General features: G+C 41.0%; 2 protein-coding genes and 1 non-coding gene across 8 annotated transcripts in view; 2 read left to right on the top strand and 1 right to left on the bottom strand.

Annotated features, from left to right (window-relative positions):
• Positions 1-18,855, top strand: part of NUBP1 (NUBP iron-sulfur cluster assembly factor 1, cytosolic) — a 612,258-nt gene that overhangs the window by 301,928 nt on the left and 291,475 nt on the right. The window lies entirely within an intron of this gene.
• The window catches only part of ATF7IP2 (activating transcription factor 7 interacting protein 2), a 53,576-nt gene that overhangs the window by 15,520 nt on the left and 19,201 nt on the right, over positions 1-18,855 (top strand). For 2 of the 6 annotated variants that reach the window (XM_050774285.1, XM_050774284.1), the window contains exons 5-6: positions 1,808-1,906; positions 13,962-14,119. In XM_050774285.1, the coding sequence (XP_050630242.1) occupies positions 1,808-1,906; positions 13,962-14,119 (257 nt within the window). Of the gene's footprint in view, positions 1-1,807; positions 1,907-13,961; positions 14,120-15,058; positions 18,225-18,855 lie in introns of those variants that run through there. The other 4 variants (XM_050774287.1, XM_050774286.1, XM_050774288.1 and 1 more) reach the window with 4 other exon arrangements.
• On the bottom strand, positions 7,614-7,684 carry TRNAG-GCC (transfer RNA glycine (anticodon GCC)). The gene has a single exon. It is a non-coding gene; the product is annotated as a tRNA-Gly (tRNA).

Below are 18,855 nucleotides of genomic sequence, written 5' to 3'. Positions count from 1 at the left end.
GTGTGAGTCACCACACCTGGCCCATTTGAGTCCTTTTAAAAGGAAGAATTTGGTGGTATTTTTCATATTCGTAAAGGAAAACAGTAAGGGAAGACATACCTGATTCCTGGCCATTAGCCTAATGTAAGAACATATCATAGACAATGTAATTTATTATAGCTTAGCAATATTGGCTTTTGAGAAATATTCATAGAACTGTTAGGCATTCTGTGTCAATTGACAGGCTTAATACTTAGGCAATTTTGGCCGGGCGCAGTGGCTCATGCCTGTAATGCCAGCACTTTGGGAGGCCAAGGCGGGTGGATCACAAGGTCAAGAGATCGAGACCATCCTGGACAACATGGTGAAACCCAGTCTCTACTAAAAATACAAAAATTAGTTGGGCATGGTGGCATGTGCCTGTAGTCCCAGCTACTTGGGAGGCTGAGGCAGGAGAATTGCTTGAACCAGGGAGGTAGACGTTGCAGTGACCTGAGATTGCACCACTGCACTCCAGTCTGTTGACAGCAAGACTCCATCTCAAAAAACAAAACAAAAAAATTACATAGGCACTTTCTTTTAAATCTAAATATATCCTTTATTAGAACTCATATAACCTGTTTCAAGCTTTTTTTTACTTTTTGTTTTCCTCTTCTAGGATTACTTGCTGACTGATGTTTTTACCCACATTAATTTTATTGTAGACCAGTTAGAAGTTTTGTTTTGTTTGTTTGTTTGAGATGGAGTCTTGCTCAGTCTCCCAGGCTGGAGTGCAGTGGTGCGATCTCAGCTCACTGCAAGCTCTGGACTGCAAGTCCCAGTAGCTGGGACTACAGGCGCCCGCCACCACGCCTGGCTAATTTTTTTGTATTTTTAGTAGAGACGGGTTTCACTGTGTTAGCCATGATGGTCTCAATCTCCTGACCTCGTGATCTACCTGCCTTGGCCTCCCAAAGTGCTGGGATTCCAGACGTGAGCTACTGCCCTTGGCCTTTTTTTTTTAAAAAAAAAAAAAAAAAAAAACAGAGTCTCACTCTGTCGCCCGGGCTGGAGTGCAGTGGCGTGATCTTGGCTCACTGCAACCTCCACCTCCCAGGTTCAAGCGGGTGTCCTGCCTCAGCCTCCCGAGTAGCTGGGATTACAGGCCCCTGCCACTACATCCAGCTAATTTTTTGTATTTTTAGTAGAGATGGGGTTTCTCCATGTTGGTCGGGCTGGTTTCAAACTCCTGACCTCACGTGATCCGCCCACCTTGGCCTCCGAAAGTGCTGGGATTACAGGCGTGAGCCATTGCGCCCGGCCGAAGTTTGAGATTTTTGTCTTCCTTAACTTTAATATTATAGAAGCATAGGCTGGGCATGGCGGCTCATGCCTGTAATCCCAGCACCGTTGGAGGCAGAGGCAGGTGGATCACCTGAGGTCGGGAGTTCAAAACCAGCCTGACCAACATGGAGAAACCCTGTCTCTACTAAAAATACAAAATTAGCCAGGTGTGATGGCACATGCCTGTAATCCCAGCTACTCAGGAGGCTGAGGCAGGAGAATGGCTTGAACCTGGGAGGCGGAAGTTGCAGTGAGTCGAGATCACACCATTGCATTCCAGCCTGAGCAACAAGAGCGAAACTCTGTCTCAAAAAAAAAAAAAATATATATATATATATATATATAGCATAAAATGTTATTTCAAGCTTTTGCATATATTAGAATTTCTCATTTGGATAGATGCGTAAGTCTTACACAACTACTATGGCAAATAATTGACCCTCCATCTCTGTATGATATATAGCACTCTGGCTTAGTATTTATTTCTTTTCTTTTTTTCTTCTAGGCAAAAATAGCAAAACTTCAAAGACGTATTAAAACAGTATTATTATTTCAAAGGAATTGTTTGAAACCAAACATGTTAACCAGTAATGGAGCCTGTAAGGTTTGTATAAACACACAGGAATTTTAGTAATTTAGTTGACTCATATAAGCGGTTTGATTATAAGAAATGAATATATTTCCAAGCTAGGACAGAAGGTGTAAAGGTAAGTAAGTTTTTACTTAGAGTGTTCCCATGAATCTGTCTCTGGAGAAGACACCCTTAGGTAGTAAATGCCACTTGTATTTCTGTAGTAAAGGGAGCAGAAAGAGGATTGGTGATTGCCAAGATTGTCTTCCCCTACCCCCATTTTATCATGAAAAGTGTCAAATATGTACAGCGAAGTTGAAATTACTTATTTTTAATTATAGTTTAAGTTCTGGGGTACATGTGCAAAATGTGCAGTTGCATTACATAGGTATACACATGCCATGGTGGTTTGTTGCACCTGTCATCTACATTAGGTATTTCTCCTAATGCTATCCCTCCCCTAGCCCCCCACCGCCCAACAGCCCCTGGTGTGTGATGTTCCCCTCCCTGTTTCCACATGTTCTCATTGTTCATCTCCTACTTAAGAGTGAGAACATGTGTTTAGTTTTCTGTTTTTGTGTTAGTTTGCTGAGAATGATGGTTTTCAGCTTCATGTCACTGCAAAGTACATGAATTCCTTTTTTTTTTTGACTGCATAGTAGTCCAAATTATATACATGCCACTTTGTCTTTATCCAGTCTATCATTGATGGGCATTTGGGTTGATTCCTAGTCTTTGCTATTGTAAATAGTGCTGCAATAAATGTACATGTGCATGTGTCTTTATATTAGAATGATTTATAATCCTTTGGGTATATACCCAGTAATGGGATTGCTGGATCATATGGTAGTTCTGGTTCTGTAAATCCTTAAGGAATCACCACACTGTCTTCCACAATGGTTGAACTAATTTACACTTTCACCAACAGTATAAAAAGCATTCCTATTTCTCCACATCCTGTCCAGCATATGTTTCCCGACTTTTTAATGATCGCCATTCTAACTGGCATGAGATAGTATCTTACTGTGGTTTTGATTTGCATTTCTGTAATGACCAGTGATGAGCTATTTTTCATATGTTTGTTGGCTACATGAATGTCTTCTTTTGAGAAGCGTCTGTTCATATCCTTCATCCACTTTTTGATGGGGTTGTTTTTTTCTTGTAAATTTAAGTTCTTTATAGATTGTGGATATTAGCCCTTTGTCAGATGGATAGATTGCAGAAATTTTCTCCCGTTCTGTAGGTTGCCTGTTCACTCTGATGATAGTTTCCTTTGCTGTGCAGAATCTCTTTAGTTTAATTAGATCCCATTTGTCAAGTTTGGCTTTTGTTGCTGTTGCGTTTGGTGTTTTAGTCATGAAATCTCTGCCCATGCCTATGTCCTGAATGTTATTGCCTATGTTAAAAACAAGAGCTCGGAGTCGCAAAGAAAATGAGCACTCAAACAAAAGATTTCTCAGCAAGGTAAATTTACTTCCACAGAAAGGTGCTGTCTGCATCAGTGATGATCGCAAGAGCACACTGAACAAAGGAAAGCAGGGGTTTTGATTCCTAATGCCATTCCTGTTTCTGTGTCCTCCCGCCATTAATTGGGGTCGGATTGTACAATCCAAACTGATCCCAATTGACTAGATTTAGCATTTAGAATAGGACAAAGAACCAGGAAGTTTATTGTTTGTCCCTAACAACTTCAAGTAAGGTGGTGTGGGTCAGCTACAACCATGGTAAATGGAGGCATGCCTGGGCGTGTTAAAGGCAGGAAAGATTACTTACAAAATAGAATGAAGGACAAGGAGGGTGAAACCCTTTGAAGAGAAACTGTTCCTAATAATTTTCCCCCTCTGAGAATTTATACATTTTCTTCTTCAAACTTATTTAACATGTCTTGACTTTGCTGTTCTTTTTGATTGTCTAGAAGTAAAAGCTTGTCAGAATAGGGTGGAAAAGAAATGAAGTTTTAGTAGGGTCTGTTTTGTTTTTTGAGATGGAGCCTTGCTCTATCTCCCAGGCTGTAGTGCAGTGGCATGATCTCAGTTTACTGCAACCTCCACCTCTTGGGTTCAAGCCATTCTCCTGCCTCAGCCTCCCCAGTAGCTGGGATTACAGGCACGCACCACCATGCCCTGCTAATTTTTGTATTTTCAGTAGAGACAGGGTTTCAACATCTTGGCCAGGCAGTTCTCAAACTCCTGACCTTGTGATCCACCCGCCTCGGCCTCCCAAAGTGCTGGGATTACAGGCTTGAGCCACCGTGCCCAGCCAGTAGGGGCTGTTTTTATAAGTTATTGTTTTATTGAACTAATCCATGAATAGAAGGTATGATAGAGCAGCCAGTGGGAATGAGTATCCTAACTATAATTGCGAGGGAAGTAAAAATAGAAGCCGTGAGTCCTTTCCATTTACCAAACCACCTTTCTAATCATCCTGTAAAGGGTCATTTACCCCAGAATTCCTGGTTTAACTCATTAGATAAGGAGGTGAGACCTTGTAGAGGTTTAGTGATTGTTCTATCAGGGGCTGTATTGTGAGGGATGAAGGTACAACATTGGGTTCCTATCATGATACAGACTCCATCTTTTTCTGCTAGTATCATATCTAGTGCCATCCTATTTTCACAGGCCATTTGGCTAGTAGGCCCTAATTGCTTAGCTATTCCTTTAATGGCATCCTTAGTATAACTGACAAATTGTTGTTGGTTATAGTAGATATAATTTATCAAATCCACGTTTTTATTAACAGTTACCCACCAGAACAGGGATTCAAACCTTGCAGCTGTTTAGTTTCATGTTTTAATTTATCTGGTACCCCTTGTGGGACTCCAATGGTATCTGTATAAACGTGAGAATCAAAAGATCCATGAGGGGCCTTTCTTGTTTTATGGTGTTGTTTTTCCTTTTTCTGGTTGATGGAATGCCAGGGTGAAAGGGATGGCCAATTGAATTAGAGTGCAAGTACTGCTCCAGTTGTTTGGCAGTGTCCAGTAAGGGTCCACCACAGTACCACCATACATCCACTCAAGGATGAGTAAGGGCAGACTGATTGGTAAGCTCTTGGAAAGGCTTAAGCTCACTGCATCCCTTTAGGTCTCCAAGGAAGGCTCAATTTTCTCCCTGTCATGAGAGACACAAAGTAAAATTGGCATCAGAAGATGGAAGCTGGGTGGCCCTCAGGGACTGACCTACAGGGTGCTGGACTTCGGGGAATAACAGAGAAAGAGCTTGGCATGACTTATTACCCCAGGCTGTGGGGTGCTAGAAGAGAGCTACCATACAGTCCATGCCCGGTTGATTTGAAGGCCATGCGAGTAGAAAGGGGACAACCTGGGCCTCTGGCCTACCATGTGCACAAGTGTAACAACTGCTTTTGTTTAGAGTGTTAACAGAATATTCAGTTCATTCCATGCAGGCATTTGCTTCTTGGTATCGAGTCTCAATTGCTAAAGTCTGTTCTAAATCTTTTACTTTTACAATAGCTACTTTAGTTTTGTCATTGGGAAGGGGGTGAGGAGTGGCACCCACTATTTGATTTGGTGGATTTAGGGAAGGTGAAGTGGGAGGAGGTGGAGAATGGTGGACAAAATGTATTTCAAGGAGGCTATAGGGTCCCTTCCAGCAACATTTGCTCCTAAACCGTAGAGACAGCCTAAGGTGGGCTTAGGGTCAATGGAAGTAGAAGCAGTAGTGGAGATTAGGACTGGGTTACATTGGTAGGATTGACGATTAGAGGGGGTGGTTCATTTAGCGATGTGGAGATAAGGCTTTAGGGCGGCACAGGGACCTTCCGTGAAAGTCCAGCGTTGGTACTGAGTGGTCCAATAAAAATGTTCCCAAGAGCTACAGGATTTCAAGTACCATGCTAGATGGTCACAACGGTGAGAGTTAGGGGTGGGTTCTGTGTGTTCTAGAGGACCAGGGCAAAGGGACTTCCCTAAAGAGGCTAGTTACCTTTGGGTTTGTAGGTTCCCACAGGGCATAACAAGACAAGCATCAAATGTAATTGTTTGAGGAAATGATGATCGGGTTACTTTGATAATAAAATGTTCCTGGGTAGCTAACGGAAGAAAGAGGAAGCAAGTTAGACAGGTTAAGCTTTTCTGAATATTAGTTTGGAAGGTGTTGGCCCGGGAGTGATGACCCATGACTCCAAAGGGGGTGATGCCTTTTTCACCTGAGTGTGGTGGGTCTACCCTAACGGTCCAGACTGCTGTCTCAGTGGCTAGGAGCACTAGATAAGGTCCCTCCCAGGTTGGTTCGAGTTTTTCTTCTTTCCGGCTTTTGATGAGGACATAATCTCCAGATCGACATGGATGCACTGGGAGCTCAAGAGGTGGTGTTTGTGCTAAGAGACCCTGGGTCCTAAGAGAAGACAAAGTAGAACATAAACCAAATATATAATGTCTTTTTGAGGGGCAGTTCGAATTCCGAGCAAGGCAATGGGGAGACAGGTGGTCCAAGGCAATCAAGTTTTCAAAATCAATTTAAATGATTCTTTAAAGTTTGGTTCATTTTTTTCTACCTTCCTTGATGAAGGTGGATGCCATGGAATATGTTATTCACAATTTATTCCTAGAGTTTGAGTAAGCCCTTTAACAATATTTGCAGTAAAGTGAATTCCATTATCTGAATCAATGTTTTTTATTATTTCAAACCTGGGTACAATATTTTCAATTAATGCCTTAACTAGATTATTAGCAGTTGTGTTTGAAAAGGGAATAGCTTCTACCCAGCGAGTGAGGTGATCTACTATTACTAATAGGTATTTTAGGCAACCAATTGAGGCATTTCTGTATAATCAGTGTGGATACTATGGAATGGTCTTAGTCCTGGACGTCTTCCCCCAAGGGGTGATTTTTTTTAGCGTTTGCTTATTAGTATTCTTACATATTAAGCAACTATCTGTAACTTGTTTGGCTAGGGTATAAACTCCTATACACCCATAAACTCTGAGAACTGCATCACACATAGCTTGGGGTCCCCAGTGGGCTCCTTGATGCAGCTGAGACAAGACCTCCCTCATGAGGGGTTTGGATAACATTTCTCTTTGGTCTGTTAATACCCATTTCCCTTCTCAATTTTCTTTAGCCCCTGTTTTTTTTTTTTTGTTTTTTTTTTTTTTTTTTTTGAGACGGAGTCTCGCTCTGTCCCCCAGGCTGGAGTGCAGTGGCCGGATCTCAGCTCACTGCAAGCTCCACCTCCCGGGTTCACGCCATTCTCCTGCCTCAGCCTCCCGAGTAGCTGGGACTACAGGCGCCCGCCACCGCTCCCGGCTAATTTTTGTATTTTTTTAGTAGAGACGGGGTTTCACGTGTTAGCCAGGATGGTCTCGATCTCCTGACCTCGTGATCCACCTGTCTCGGCCTCCCAAAGTGCTGAGATTACAGGCTTGAGCCACCGCGCCCGGCCTAGCCCCTGTTTTTATTAATTTTTCTTTTTTTTTTTTTTTGAGACGGAGTCTCGCTCTGTCGCCGGGTCTGGAGCGCAGTGGCCGGATCTCAGCTCACTGCAAGCTCCGCCTCCCGGGTTTACGCCATTCTCCTGCCTCAGCCTCCTGTGTAGCTGGGACTACAGGCGCCCGCCACCTCGCCTGGCTAGTTTTTTGTATTTTTTTAGTAGAGACGGGGTTTCACCGTGTTCGCCAGGATGGTCTCGATCTCCTGACCTCGTGATCCGCCCGTCTCGGCCTCCCAAAGTGCTGGGATTACAGGCTTGAGCCACCGCGCCCGGCCAATGGGAGGGCGTGCTGCATGGGCCGGGAAACGAACCCGGGCCTCCCGCGTGGCAGGCGAGAATTCTACCACTGAACCACCCATGCACCTTCTTTTTCAGTAGAAGAGAAAATGGGGACTGCGGTAGGGGGAGGAAGGCAAGGAGTTAAGTGAAAAACAGGCCTCTCAGAGGAAACAGCCACTTGTTTGGCTATTTGATCTGCAAGGTTATTTCCCCGACTTTCAAAAGAAAGGCTTTTCTGGTGTCCTGGGACATGGACAATAGCTATTTATTCTGTTAACTGGAGATTTATTTATTTATTTATCTATTTATTTATCTTGAGACAGGGTTTCACTCTTGTTGCCCAGGCTGGAGTGCAATGGCGTGATCTTGGCTCACAGCAATATCTGCCTCCCGAGTTCAAGCAATTCTCCTGCCTCAGTCTCCCGAGTAGCTGGGATTACAGGCATGTGCCACCGTGCCCATCTGATTTTTTTGTATTTTTAGTAGAGACAGGGTTTGTTTATGTTGGTCAGGCTGGTCTCGAACTCCCGATCTCAGGTGATCCACCCACTTCGGCCTCCCAAAGTACTGGGATTACAGGCATGAGCCACCGCGCCTGGCCCTGGAGATTATTCAATACATGGGTGATTAACTCTTTGTGAACTAGGTCTTGACCTTTGCTATTAATAAGGCCTTGTTTGGTCCAAATTTTTCCAAAAGTGTGAGCTACCCCGAAAGTGTAGTTGGAATCAGTATAAGTAGTCCCTTCTTGGTTCTGCAAGTGCTTTAGGCTTGATATAATGCAAACAATTCACATGTTTGGGCAGACCATTATTGGGCAGTCTTCCTGACTCTACTTCTTCAAGGGCTTCCCCAACGATTGACTACTGAGTACCCATTATATCTTTTTCCTTCAATTACTTGGGAAGAGCCATCTATAAATAGGTGCTGCCCTGTTTTGAAAGGGGTCTCTCTTAAATTAGGCCTAACTTTTGTATGGTAATTAATTAAATCTAAACACTCATGTTTATGTCTCTTTAGATTTGAATCTCCAGTCAAGAAATCTGCTGGGTTAAGTGAATTATCACTGGATAGTGTTAAATAATCTCTTTCTAACAGGATAGCTTCATATTTTAAGTAAGTTGGTAAGCCACCTTCCTGCCTTTTAAGATGGTTCTAACTTGATGAGGTGTGATTACAACCAACTTTCCACCGAAGGTTAGTTTTTGACTTGTTCCCTCCAGTCTTTCAGGGATAAAGGAGTGTACAGGTCCTTGCCACCAACATATGGCATAACCTATTTCCTCTTGGGAGGTAGGGCTCTTACAATTAATATGTCCTATTGAAAACTGACAGAGCCAATCCTCATATGACCCAAACTTTGGCCAGAAAACGGAGGGTTCGAGGATTGGTTCCTGAGTCTAGATGTAACAAAAATATTTTGTCATCTGTTGCTTTTTCTTGTGTTTAGTCCTTTCATTATGTTTCCAATATTTTAACATAAGCCCTAGGGAGCAATCGGGGAATGTTATTCCTGCTAGCATTATCCTTTTTATGCCCTACCTTATTTGGGGTATTTCCCATCTTGGGGGTTTTGTGGTAAGGCTTAATTTTCCCTGTTGGAAATTTCTTGCCTTCCCGACTATTGGAGGTTTGTGTGAGGCTCAGTGCCCCCTACTGGAGATTTCTTGCCTTTCCTTTCCTAGAGCCTCCACGGACTCCCACCACTGGAGGTTTCTTGCACTCTTCTCCTTTTGCTTCATCTTCTCTGGCCACTTCCCCAGAGGAAATTTAGGTCCTTCTTAACATTGGTGGATCAATATAAACCCCTTATGGGACCTCTGAAGGGCCACCATAAGCCATATGAGTTGACCACGGAACCGTAGATTGGACTCACTCACTCCGCACAGCAGTAGTGCTTGTTACCATTCACGCACTTTCAACCTCCAAGATATCCAGACCATCAAGGAAGCACTTCACTGCCCCAGTGGCTTTTCTTACCTTGGTCTGTGCACAGAGTTACCTGGTCGCCATGGTATTTGTAGGCCTTCTCTTCTCGCATTGCTGAGATTCCAGGTTTATTCGTCACAGCGGGTGGGTCTCGATCTCCAGCCTTTGAGGCCACTGCACTGAGTCAGTGGGATGCGTCCCCTCCCAGAAGATGACCAGAGACCCTTCCCTGGAGGAGAATGGGATCCTGGGCAGGGCCCCCAAATTGTTAGAAATGAGCTGGGAGTCGCAAAGAAAACGAACACTCAAAAGACTTCTCAGCAAGGCAGATTTACTTCTGAGAAGGGTGCTGCCTGTGTCAGTCACAATCAGAAGAGCACACCAAACAAAGGAAAGCAAGGGTTTTTATTCCTAATGTTGTTACCGTTTCTGTGTCCTCCCTGCCTCCCCCCCACCTCCCCCGTTAATTGGGGTCAGAGCTCTCAATCTAAACTGATCCTGATTGACTAGATTTAGCATTTAGAATAGGACAGAGAACCAGGAAGTTTATTGTTTGTACCTATTAACTTTAAGGCAGTGTGGGTCGGCTACAATCTTGGTGGATGGAGGCATGCCTGGGCATGTTAAAGGCAGGAAAGATTACTTATAAAATAGAACAAAGAACAAGGGGGGTCAAACCCTTTGAAGAGAAACTGTTCCTAACACCTAGGTTTTCTTCTAGGGCTTTTATGGTTTTAGGTCTTACGATTAAGTCTTTAATCCATCTTGAGTTAATTTTTGTATAAGGTGTAAGGAAGGGGTCCAGTTTCAGTTTTCTGCATATGGCTAGCCAGGTTTCCCAACACCATTTATTAAATAGGGAATCCTTTCCCCATTGCTTGTTTTTGTCAGGTTTGTCAAAGGTCAGATGGTTGTAGATAGGTGGTGTTATTTCTGAGGCCTCTGTTCTGTTCCATTGGTCTATATATCTGTTTTGGTACCAGTACCATGCTGTTTTGGTTACTGTAGCCTTGTAGTATAGTTTGAAGTCAGGTAGCGTGATGCCTCCAGCTTTGTTCTATTTGCTTAGGATTGTCTTGGCTATGTGGGCTCTTTTTTGGTTCCATATGAAATTTTAAGTATTTTTTTCCAATTCTGTGAAGAAAGTCAATAGTAGCTTGATGGGGATAGCATTGAATCTATAAATTACTTTGGGCGGTATGGCCATTTTCATAGTATTGATTCTTCCTATCCATTAGCATGGAATGTTTTTCCATTTATTTGTGTCCTCTCTCACTTCCTTGAGCAGTGGTTTGTAGTTCTCCTTGAAGAGGCCCTTCACATCCCTTGTAAGTTGGATTCCTAGGTATTCTCTTTGTAGTAATTGTGAATGGGAGTTCACTCATGATTTGGTTCTGTCTGTTATTGGTGTATAGGAATGCTTGTGATTTTCGCACATTGATTTTGTATCCTGAGACTTTGCTTAAGTTGCTTATCAGCTTAAGGAGATTTGGGGCTGAGATGATGGGGTTTACTAAATATACAGTCATGTTATCTACAAAGAAAAATAATTTGATTTCCTCTCTTCTTATTTGAATACCCCATATTTCTTTCTCTTGCCTGATTGCCCTGGCCAGAACTTCCAATACTATGTTGAATAGTAGTGAGAGAGAGGGCATCCTTCTCTTGTGCCAGTTTTCAAACGGAATGCTTCCAGTTTTTGCCCATTCAGTATGATATTGGCTGTGGGTTTGTCGTAAATAGCTCTTATTATTTTGAGATACGTTCCATCAATACCTAGTTTATTGAGAGTTTTTAGCATGAAGTGTTGAATTTTGTCAAAGGCCTTTTCTGCATCTTTTGAGATAATCATGTGGTTTTTGTCATGGGTTCTGTCATATCTTTGTTTTTCATCAGTTCAAAATGATTTATAATGTTCCTTGTATTCTTTGACCTGTGAATTATTTGGAAGTGTGTGTTTAATTTCAAAATATTTGTGACTTCTAGGTATTTTATTTTTCTAATACCTGATTTCATTTAGTCAGAGAACGTACTATGTAAACCTTAAATTTTGAAAGTTGAACTTATTTTATAGGCCAGCATATTCACTTGGTGAATGTTCCATGTACAGAATGTTGGCTGTAATGTTCTGTAAATGTCATGTTTGAGTTAATTGTGCCAAGATAGTTGATAGTGATTTTTCGACCTTCTACAGCTGTGGTAGATGGAAAAAATGGTCCCTGCAAGATGTCCATGACCTAATTCTGAGAACTTGTGAATATATTACCTTACATGGTGAAAAGAGTTTTTGTAGGTATTATTAAGTACCTTGAGATGATGGGTAGTTAATCCTGGATTATCTGTGTGGGCTCATTTTAATCAAAAGGGTTCTTACAAAACATGTGGCAAGGTCAAAAGCAGAAAAAAGAAATGAGACAATGGAAGCAAAGGATGGAGAATCAAGTACACTGAAGATAGAGGAGGGCCTCAAGTCCAGAAACAGGCAGCCTCCAGAAGGAAGGCCAGTACCTTGATTTTAGCTTAGTAAAACTGATTTCAAACTTTTGGCTTCTAAAACTGTGATAAAATAAGCCATGCAGTTTGTGGTAATTTGTTAAGGTAACTTCAGGAAACTTACAGAGAATTTGGTATCGGGAAGTATGGGGTGCTGCTGTAACCAATACCTAAAAATGTGAAAGTGGCTTTGGAGTAGGGTAGTGCTTAGAGACTAGAAGAGTTTTGAGGAGCATGCTTTATAAAAAGGCTAGATTGCCTTGAACAGATTCTTAGTAGAAATTTGGAAGTTAAAGACTGCCCGTGGTGGTTAAAAGGAAATGAGGAGCACAGTGGAGAAAACCTACCATGGACTTAATACCTAGATCATAAACAAACTTTTGGTAGAAATATAGACATTAAAAGCATTGTTGGTGAGGACTTGAAAGGAAGTGAGGAACATGTTATTGGAAACAGGAGGAAAGGGGATTTGTGTTATATAGTGGCAGGAAGTTTAGTTGCATTGTATCTTACAGTTACATGGAAAGCAGAACTTGTAAACAATGAATTTGGATTTTGTTTGACTTATGAGATTTTATTTCTTCTTTAATTTTTATTTTTTGGAGTCAAAGTCTGGCTCTGTTGCCCAGGCTGGAGTGCAGTGGCACAATCTCGGCTCACTGCAACATCTGCCTCCTGGATTCAATCAATTCTCGTGCCTTAGCCTCCTGAGTAGCTGGGATTATTCTGAGCAAAGTGTTGAAGGTTTGGCCTGATTTCCTCTTGCTTCTTTTTACAATGTGAGTAAAAGAAAAACTGAAGAAGAAACTGTTTAGCAGAAAGGAATCAGGACTTAATGATTTAGGCAATTCTCAACCTGTCCAGATTGCAGAAGACTCTAGGAGGCTCACTGTCAGAAGAGTATGCAGAGAAAGGCAAGATTTTGCCTGGACACCCTTTTGCTAGTGCCTTGGAAGGATCCAGTGTCTCAGTATCCAGTCACATGGAGGGCTCTTTGAAAACACTAAGCATAGGACTCTCTTTCAGCAGGAAGTTCCCCTGTTTAGCTTTAGTGTGTAGATCCTGGCCTCTTCTTTTAAGCTGCGGTTTCAATGACAGTTTACTTTTCAGAGCTCTTACAGTGCCATACTGCTTAGCTTCACTCTTCTGGCTCCACAGGGTCTCCCATTTAGCCCCTGCAGGTGCCACCTCAATCCCCAGTGCTATTGGGTGGGAAATTCAGGAAAAGTTGGCCTATGGTCACTACCACTGCAACGGATTGGGCCTGCCATTGCCCCAGATGTCAGATGAGCACCCAACTGATAGTGCTGCTGTGGTGAACTGGGCCCCCGATCCTGCAAGTATAGAATTGGGGGGTTAGCCACCACTGCTACGGGTTTGGGGCAACAGACAGGTGCCCCGGCTTCCATGGCACCCAGTACATTTTTGTTCATGCTGTCCCTTGATCCTTTTGAATTAATGTACATATATATTTACATATATATAAAATGCTGCAAATTCTTAACCAAAGCTGAGAACACTGAATGTTTCAGCTTCAAGTTTTAAATAAACTCAGCAATTGGAAGAGCAAGTTAGCAATCTGAGTTATTTTTAGTCTTATTAGAAGTATAACAAAAGTAAAATTTTCTTAAGTTATTAGTTCCTAAAACTTAGTCTCACAGGAATACAGTGTTGTCTAAGTACCTGAACATTTGTTTTTCCTTCTTTCCATCCAAGCTAGGAAGTTGATGTATACCATCATTTTTATTTCTTCAGAGTTTTTAAAAATTCATTTTGGCAGGCAAATCACAATCATGGTCATCAGCCATCGAAATACATGTGATTTAACTTATGTTTTGCCATATGTATGCAAGAATACTTTGAAAATCCTTATTTTGTTTGGAAGGATATGATTGGTAAAATTCCCCTCAACTGCTTTTTTCTCACGTATTTAATAGGTTGCAAATTCAGAGGCTATGATTTTGGATAAGAATCTGGAGTCAGTTAATAGTCCAGTTGAAAGGTCTTCTGTGAATTATGAGCCTTCTAACCCTTCAGAAAAAGGAAGTAAAAAAATTAATTTATCAGCAGATCAAAATAAGTCTGTTTCTGAAAGGTAGGTGTTTCTGCAAACATGCATAAATTTATCTAAATCTATAATAATGAATTTTTTCTTCATCACAGTTTTGGATCTTTATAATATTGATTATTCTTAACATTGACTCTTAAAATGTCCTATAGTTTTACTTTTACATATTATACTTCAGTTGTGGGGTTTTTTTGGTTTTAGGGTTTTGTGGGTGTTTTTGAGATAGGGTCTCACTTTGTTGCCCAGGCTGGAGTATACTAGTACAATCACGGCTCACTGCAGCCTCGACCTCCTGGGCTCAAGTGATCTTCCACCTCAGCCTCCCAGGTAACTGGGACTACAGGTGTGCAATCACCATACTGGGCTAATTTTTTGTATTTTTTTGTAGGGGCAGGGCTTCACCATGTTGCCCAGCCTGGTCTGGAACTCCTGGGCTCAGGCAATCTGCCTGCCTCTGCCTCTGCCTCTGCCTCCCAGAGTGCTGGGATTACAGGCATGAGCCACTGTACCTGGCCCTATACTTGAGTTTTTAAAAAGAGGAAAACATAAAATCAAAGATAAGTAGATTGAATGATGGCCATTGTTTGAAGAACACCCTCTCCCACAAATAACTATGCGTACACAAGGAGGCTCTAAAACAAAGGAGAAGCATTACAGATCTAAACCGTTTATGTTTGTGTTGGGGGATTTAACATGCAGTTGTGACCACATTTTGTTTTAAGCCAGGAAGCCTCTGTGAAGGAGGCATTTAGTTGATGACGGCAAGAGCCGCATTTCAGTGACACTTTGTAGTGTGACCCCTTATTGATGCATGTGCTGAAACTCATGAAGTAACAAAAAATAAAAAGTGGTAGTGATGGAAGTGAAAAAGACACCATTAAAATAGCACTTTATAGAAAAATATCCAATTTAGCAGTGGTTTGTGTCTGTTATATGAACAAATCTATCTCATGTTCTATTCTGAAGGAAGAACCCTGGGATTTATAAAACTGAGGCAGCACTCTCAGCCCATGGTGAATGTGCGGATAGGTGTAACAAATGTGTAACTTGAATCTGATGGCTTTAATGGTGAGTTTTATAAAATATTTAAGCAAGAAATAACACCAGCTTTAAGCAAACTCTTCCAAAGAACAGAAAAAAAGGGAACGTTCTTCAGCTCATTTTATGAGACTAGCATAACCCTAATACTATTATAAAATCAATTTTAAAATTTTACAGAAATGGAAAATTACAGCCTGCTTTAAACCACAAAATAGATGCAGGTGTCCTAAACAAGATAACTAGTAAACCAAGTTCAATAGTCTACAAAAGTTGAGTTTGACTCAAGAGTATGGGAACCTTGGTTTAACAATTCAACATCAATTCATGTGGCTGGGCGTGGTGGCTCATGCCTGTAATCCCAGCACTTTGGGAGACTGAGGCAGGTGGATCACTTGAGGTCAGGAGTTTGAGACCAGCCTGACCAACATGGTGAAACGGCATATCTACTAAAAAAAAAAATTAAAAATTAAAAAATTGGCCAGGCACGGTGGCTCATGCCTATAATCCCAGCTCTTTGGGAGGCCCAGGCGGGCAGACCACCTGAGGTCAGGAGTTCAAGACTAGCCTGACCAACATGGAGAAACCCTGTCTCTACTAAAAATACAAAATTAGGCCGGGTGCGGTGGCTCACGCCTGTAATCCCAGCACTTCAGGAGGCCAAGGTGGATCACGAGGTCAGGAGATCGAGACCATCCTGGCCAACAAGGTGAAACCCCATCTCTACTAAAAATACAAAAAATTAGCCAGGCATGGTGGTGGGCACCTATAGTCCCAGCTACTCAGGAGGCTGAGGCAGGAGAATGGCGTGAACCTGGGAGGCGGAGCTTGCAGTGAGCCGGGATCTTGCCACTGCGCTCCAGTCTGGGGGACAGAGCTAGACTCCATCTCAAAAAGAAAAAAAAATACAAAATTAGCTGGGCATGATGGTGCATGCCTGTAATCCCAGCTACTCGGGAGGCTGACGCAGGAGAATTGCTTGAACCCAGGAGGCAGAGGTTGCAGTAAGCCAGGATCACACCATTGCACTCTAGCCTGAGCAACAAGAGCAAAACTCCATCTCAAAAAAAAAAAAAAAAAAAAAATTAACTAGGCATGGTGGCACGAACCTGCAGTCCTAGCTACTCGGGAGGCTGATGCAGGAGAATCGCTTGAACCCAGGAGGCAGAGGTTGCAGTGAGCTGACATCACGCCACTGTAGTCCAGCCTGGGCAACAGAGTAAGACTGTCTCAAAAAATAAAATAAATAATGTGATTTGCCTGGAGAAAATCCATTATCAACTCACAACTCACTATAGATACAGGACTTGATAAAATACCCATTTATGATTAAAATAAATTCTTGGCAAACTCAGAATAAGAGGTAACTTCTTTAATCTGACAAAAATTATCTACAAAAACCCTAAGACAAATCTGATGGTGAAACATTGGAAGTGTTCCTTGGAGATACAAAAGAAAGACGCCTGCTGTCACCATTTTATATAAAATACTGAATGTCTTAGCTAATGCAAGAATGCCAAAAATTTGGGGGAAAAAGAAAAATACAAAGTATAGTAAAGAAGGAACAATATTATTACTATTTTTGGGTGACTGGGGTGTGTATGTATGAAATCCAGTGAAGCCTACAGATTATTAAAATTAATAAGAGTAAAAGAAGATTGCTGAATTCAAATATCTTAAGAAATCTTTTGTATTCCTGTTGAGAATACAAGATAGAAACAATTAGGAAATAAAATTTTGGAAAAGCTGTAATACCATTATAGAAGCCCCAAAACTTATCAGGTACCTGGGAATACATTTAATAAGACAAACAATAGCTGAAGAAAATATAAAATGTTACATATTAAAGAAAAAGCAATTTAAAAGATATACTATATAAATATACTACTACTCTGTCCACATCATAGAGTACAATTTCAGTCAGTATCTCTGTGTGTAATTTTATAGAACTTAACGTGATTCTAAAATGCAATGGGTTCAGAGCTCAGGATACTGTTTAGAGAAACAAAATGGAAGGAATTTGCCATCAGATGTTAGGATATTACAAAGCTACAGTAATAGCAGAGTATGAGATGGGCACGTGCTGGACAAGTACATCAGTGTAACAGTAGAGAGTCCAGAAACCCATGTATGTATGTACGTGTGATATGTGGTGGAGACTGTGTGGCAGTCAATCATTTGGGAAATGATTGACTTTTAGTAAATGGTACCATCTTGTTTGGTGTTTATGTTGGGGGAAATATGAAATTGGACCCCTATGTAAAGCTATAAAAACAAACTCATGTGGATTAAGGAACTAAAAATATCTAAAGGAAATTATAAAGCTTTTAGAATATGTATTATAAAGCTTTAGATATTAGAATTATATTAGAATAGAATATTAGAATATTATAATTATAGAGCTTTTAGAATATATAATGTCTTCATGAACTTGGGTAGGGAAAGATTTCTTAAGACATAAATGCCCTTGCCATAAAGAAAAATGGATTAATTTTACCACATTAAAATTAGAAACTTCTTTTCTCAAAAGGCACTATAAAGATAGTGAGAAGACAGGCCATCCGAGTTGGAGAAGATACTCGCAGCACATATAACCTGTAGAGGACTAGTACGCAGAATATATATAAAGAACTTCAACAAGTCAATGAGTAAAAGCCAAATAATACAAAAGAAAAATGGGCAAAAGACTTGTGCATCCACTTCACAAAAGAGGAGTTCGAAATGGCCAATAAACATATGAAAAGGTGTTCATCTTCATTAGTAATCAGGGAAATGCAAATTAAAACCACAATGAGATATCATTTCATATCAGGTAAGGAAAAAATACATTTAAAAATCTGACTACTGGGTATTGGTGAGGTTTTGAAATAAAGGAAGTTGTATTTAATATTTTGTTCTTGGGTGAGTAAATTGGTATAGTAGTCTAAAAGAAAATTGGCATTATCTGGAAATATCAAAGATATGAATATCCTTTGACCTAGCAGTCCCATCTCTTGATATTCCCTAGTTAGAGGTATGCCTATTGCATGTTCATATGCCATAGAATATATGTATAGGAATGTTTATTAGCAGCATTTTTTATAACGGCCAAAAACTGAAAGTGTCCATCTACAGTTGAAAAGGAAATTACAGTAAATCTGTACAGTGGAATGTTGTGCATGAAAGAAAATGAAGGAACTGCAGTCACATGCAACAGTATGGATTATTCCCACAAAGACGTGTATGATTCCATTTAAATGAAGTTCAAAAATAGCCATAAAGCAAAGTGTATGATTCAGGGATTCTAAGCTGCATAGTAAATCTAGAGAGTAAAACAAGGAGATTAGTACCACATATGCCATTTATGGTGAGGAAGTTTATGATACAGGATAGAGGCATATGGATTTCTGAAGTGCTGATAATTTAAAATTTACTTACCTGAATATGGCTGCATGGACACTAGCATTGTATTTAATCAGCAAAGTGACGTATGCTTAGTGTAATCTGACTGATGTGTGTGGATTTATAATTACAATCTTACTATCTGTTTTCTATTTGCCCAGTTTTATGGTCCTTTTCCTCATATGTATCTGTCTCTCTGTTTTAGCCGTCTTTTGAATTAATCTTTTTTTCCATTCCCCATTACCTTGTTAATTTTACCGTTCTCATTATTCCCTTAGAAGTTATCCTGATGACATGTATTCTTTACTCATTGGAGTACTACTTCAGCTCTTTTATAGACAATG

The sequence above is a fragment of the Macaca thibetana genome, chromosome 20 (genome assembly GCF_024542745.1).
Source record: "Macaca thibetana thibetana isolate TM-01 chromosome 20, ASM2454274v1, whole genome shotgun sequence".
Taxonomy (NCBI): domain Eukaryota; kingdom Metazoa; phylum Chordata; class Mammalia; order Primates; family Cercopithecidae; genus Macaca; species Macaca thibetana.
Note: the sequence above shows the minus strand (reverse complement) of the source record. Positions and strands in the feature narration are given on the sequence as shown.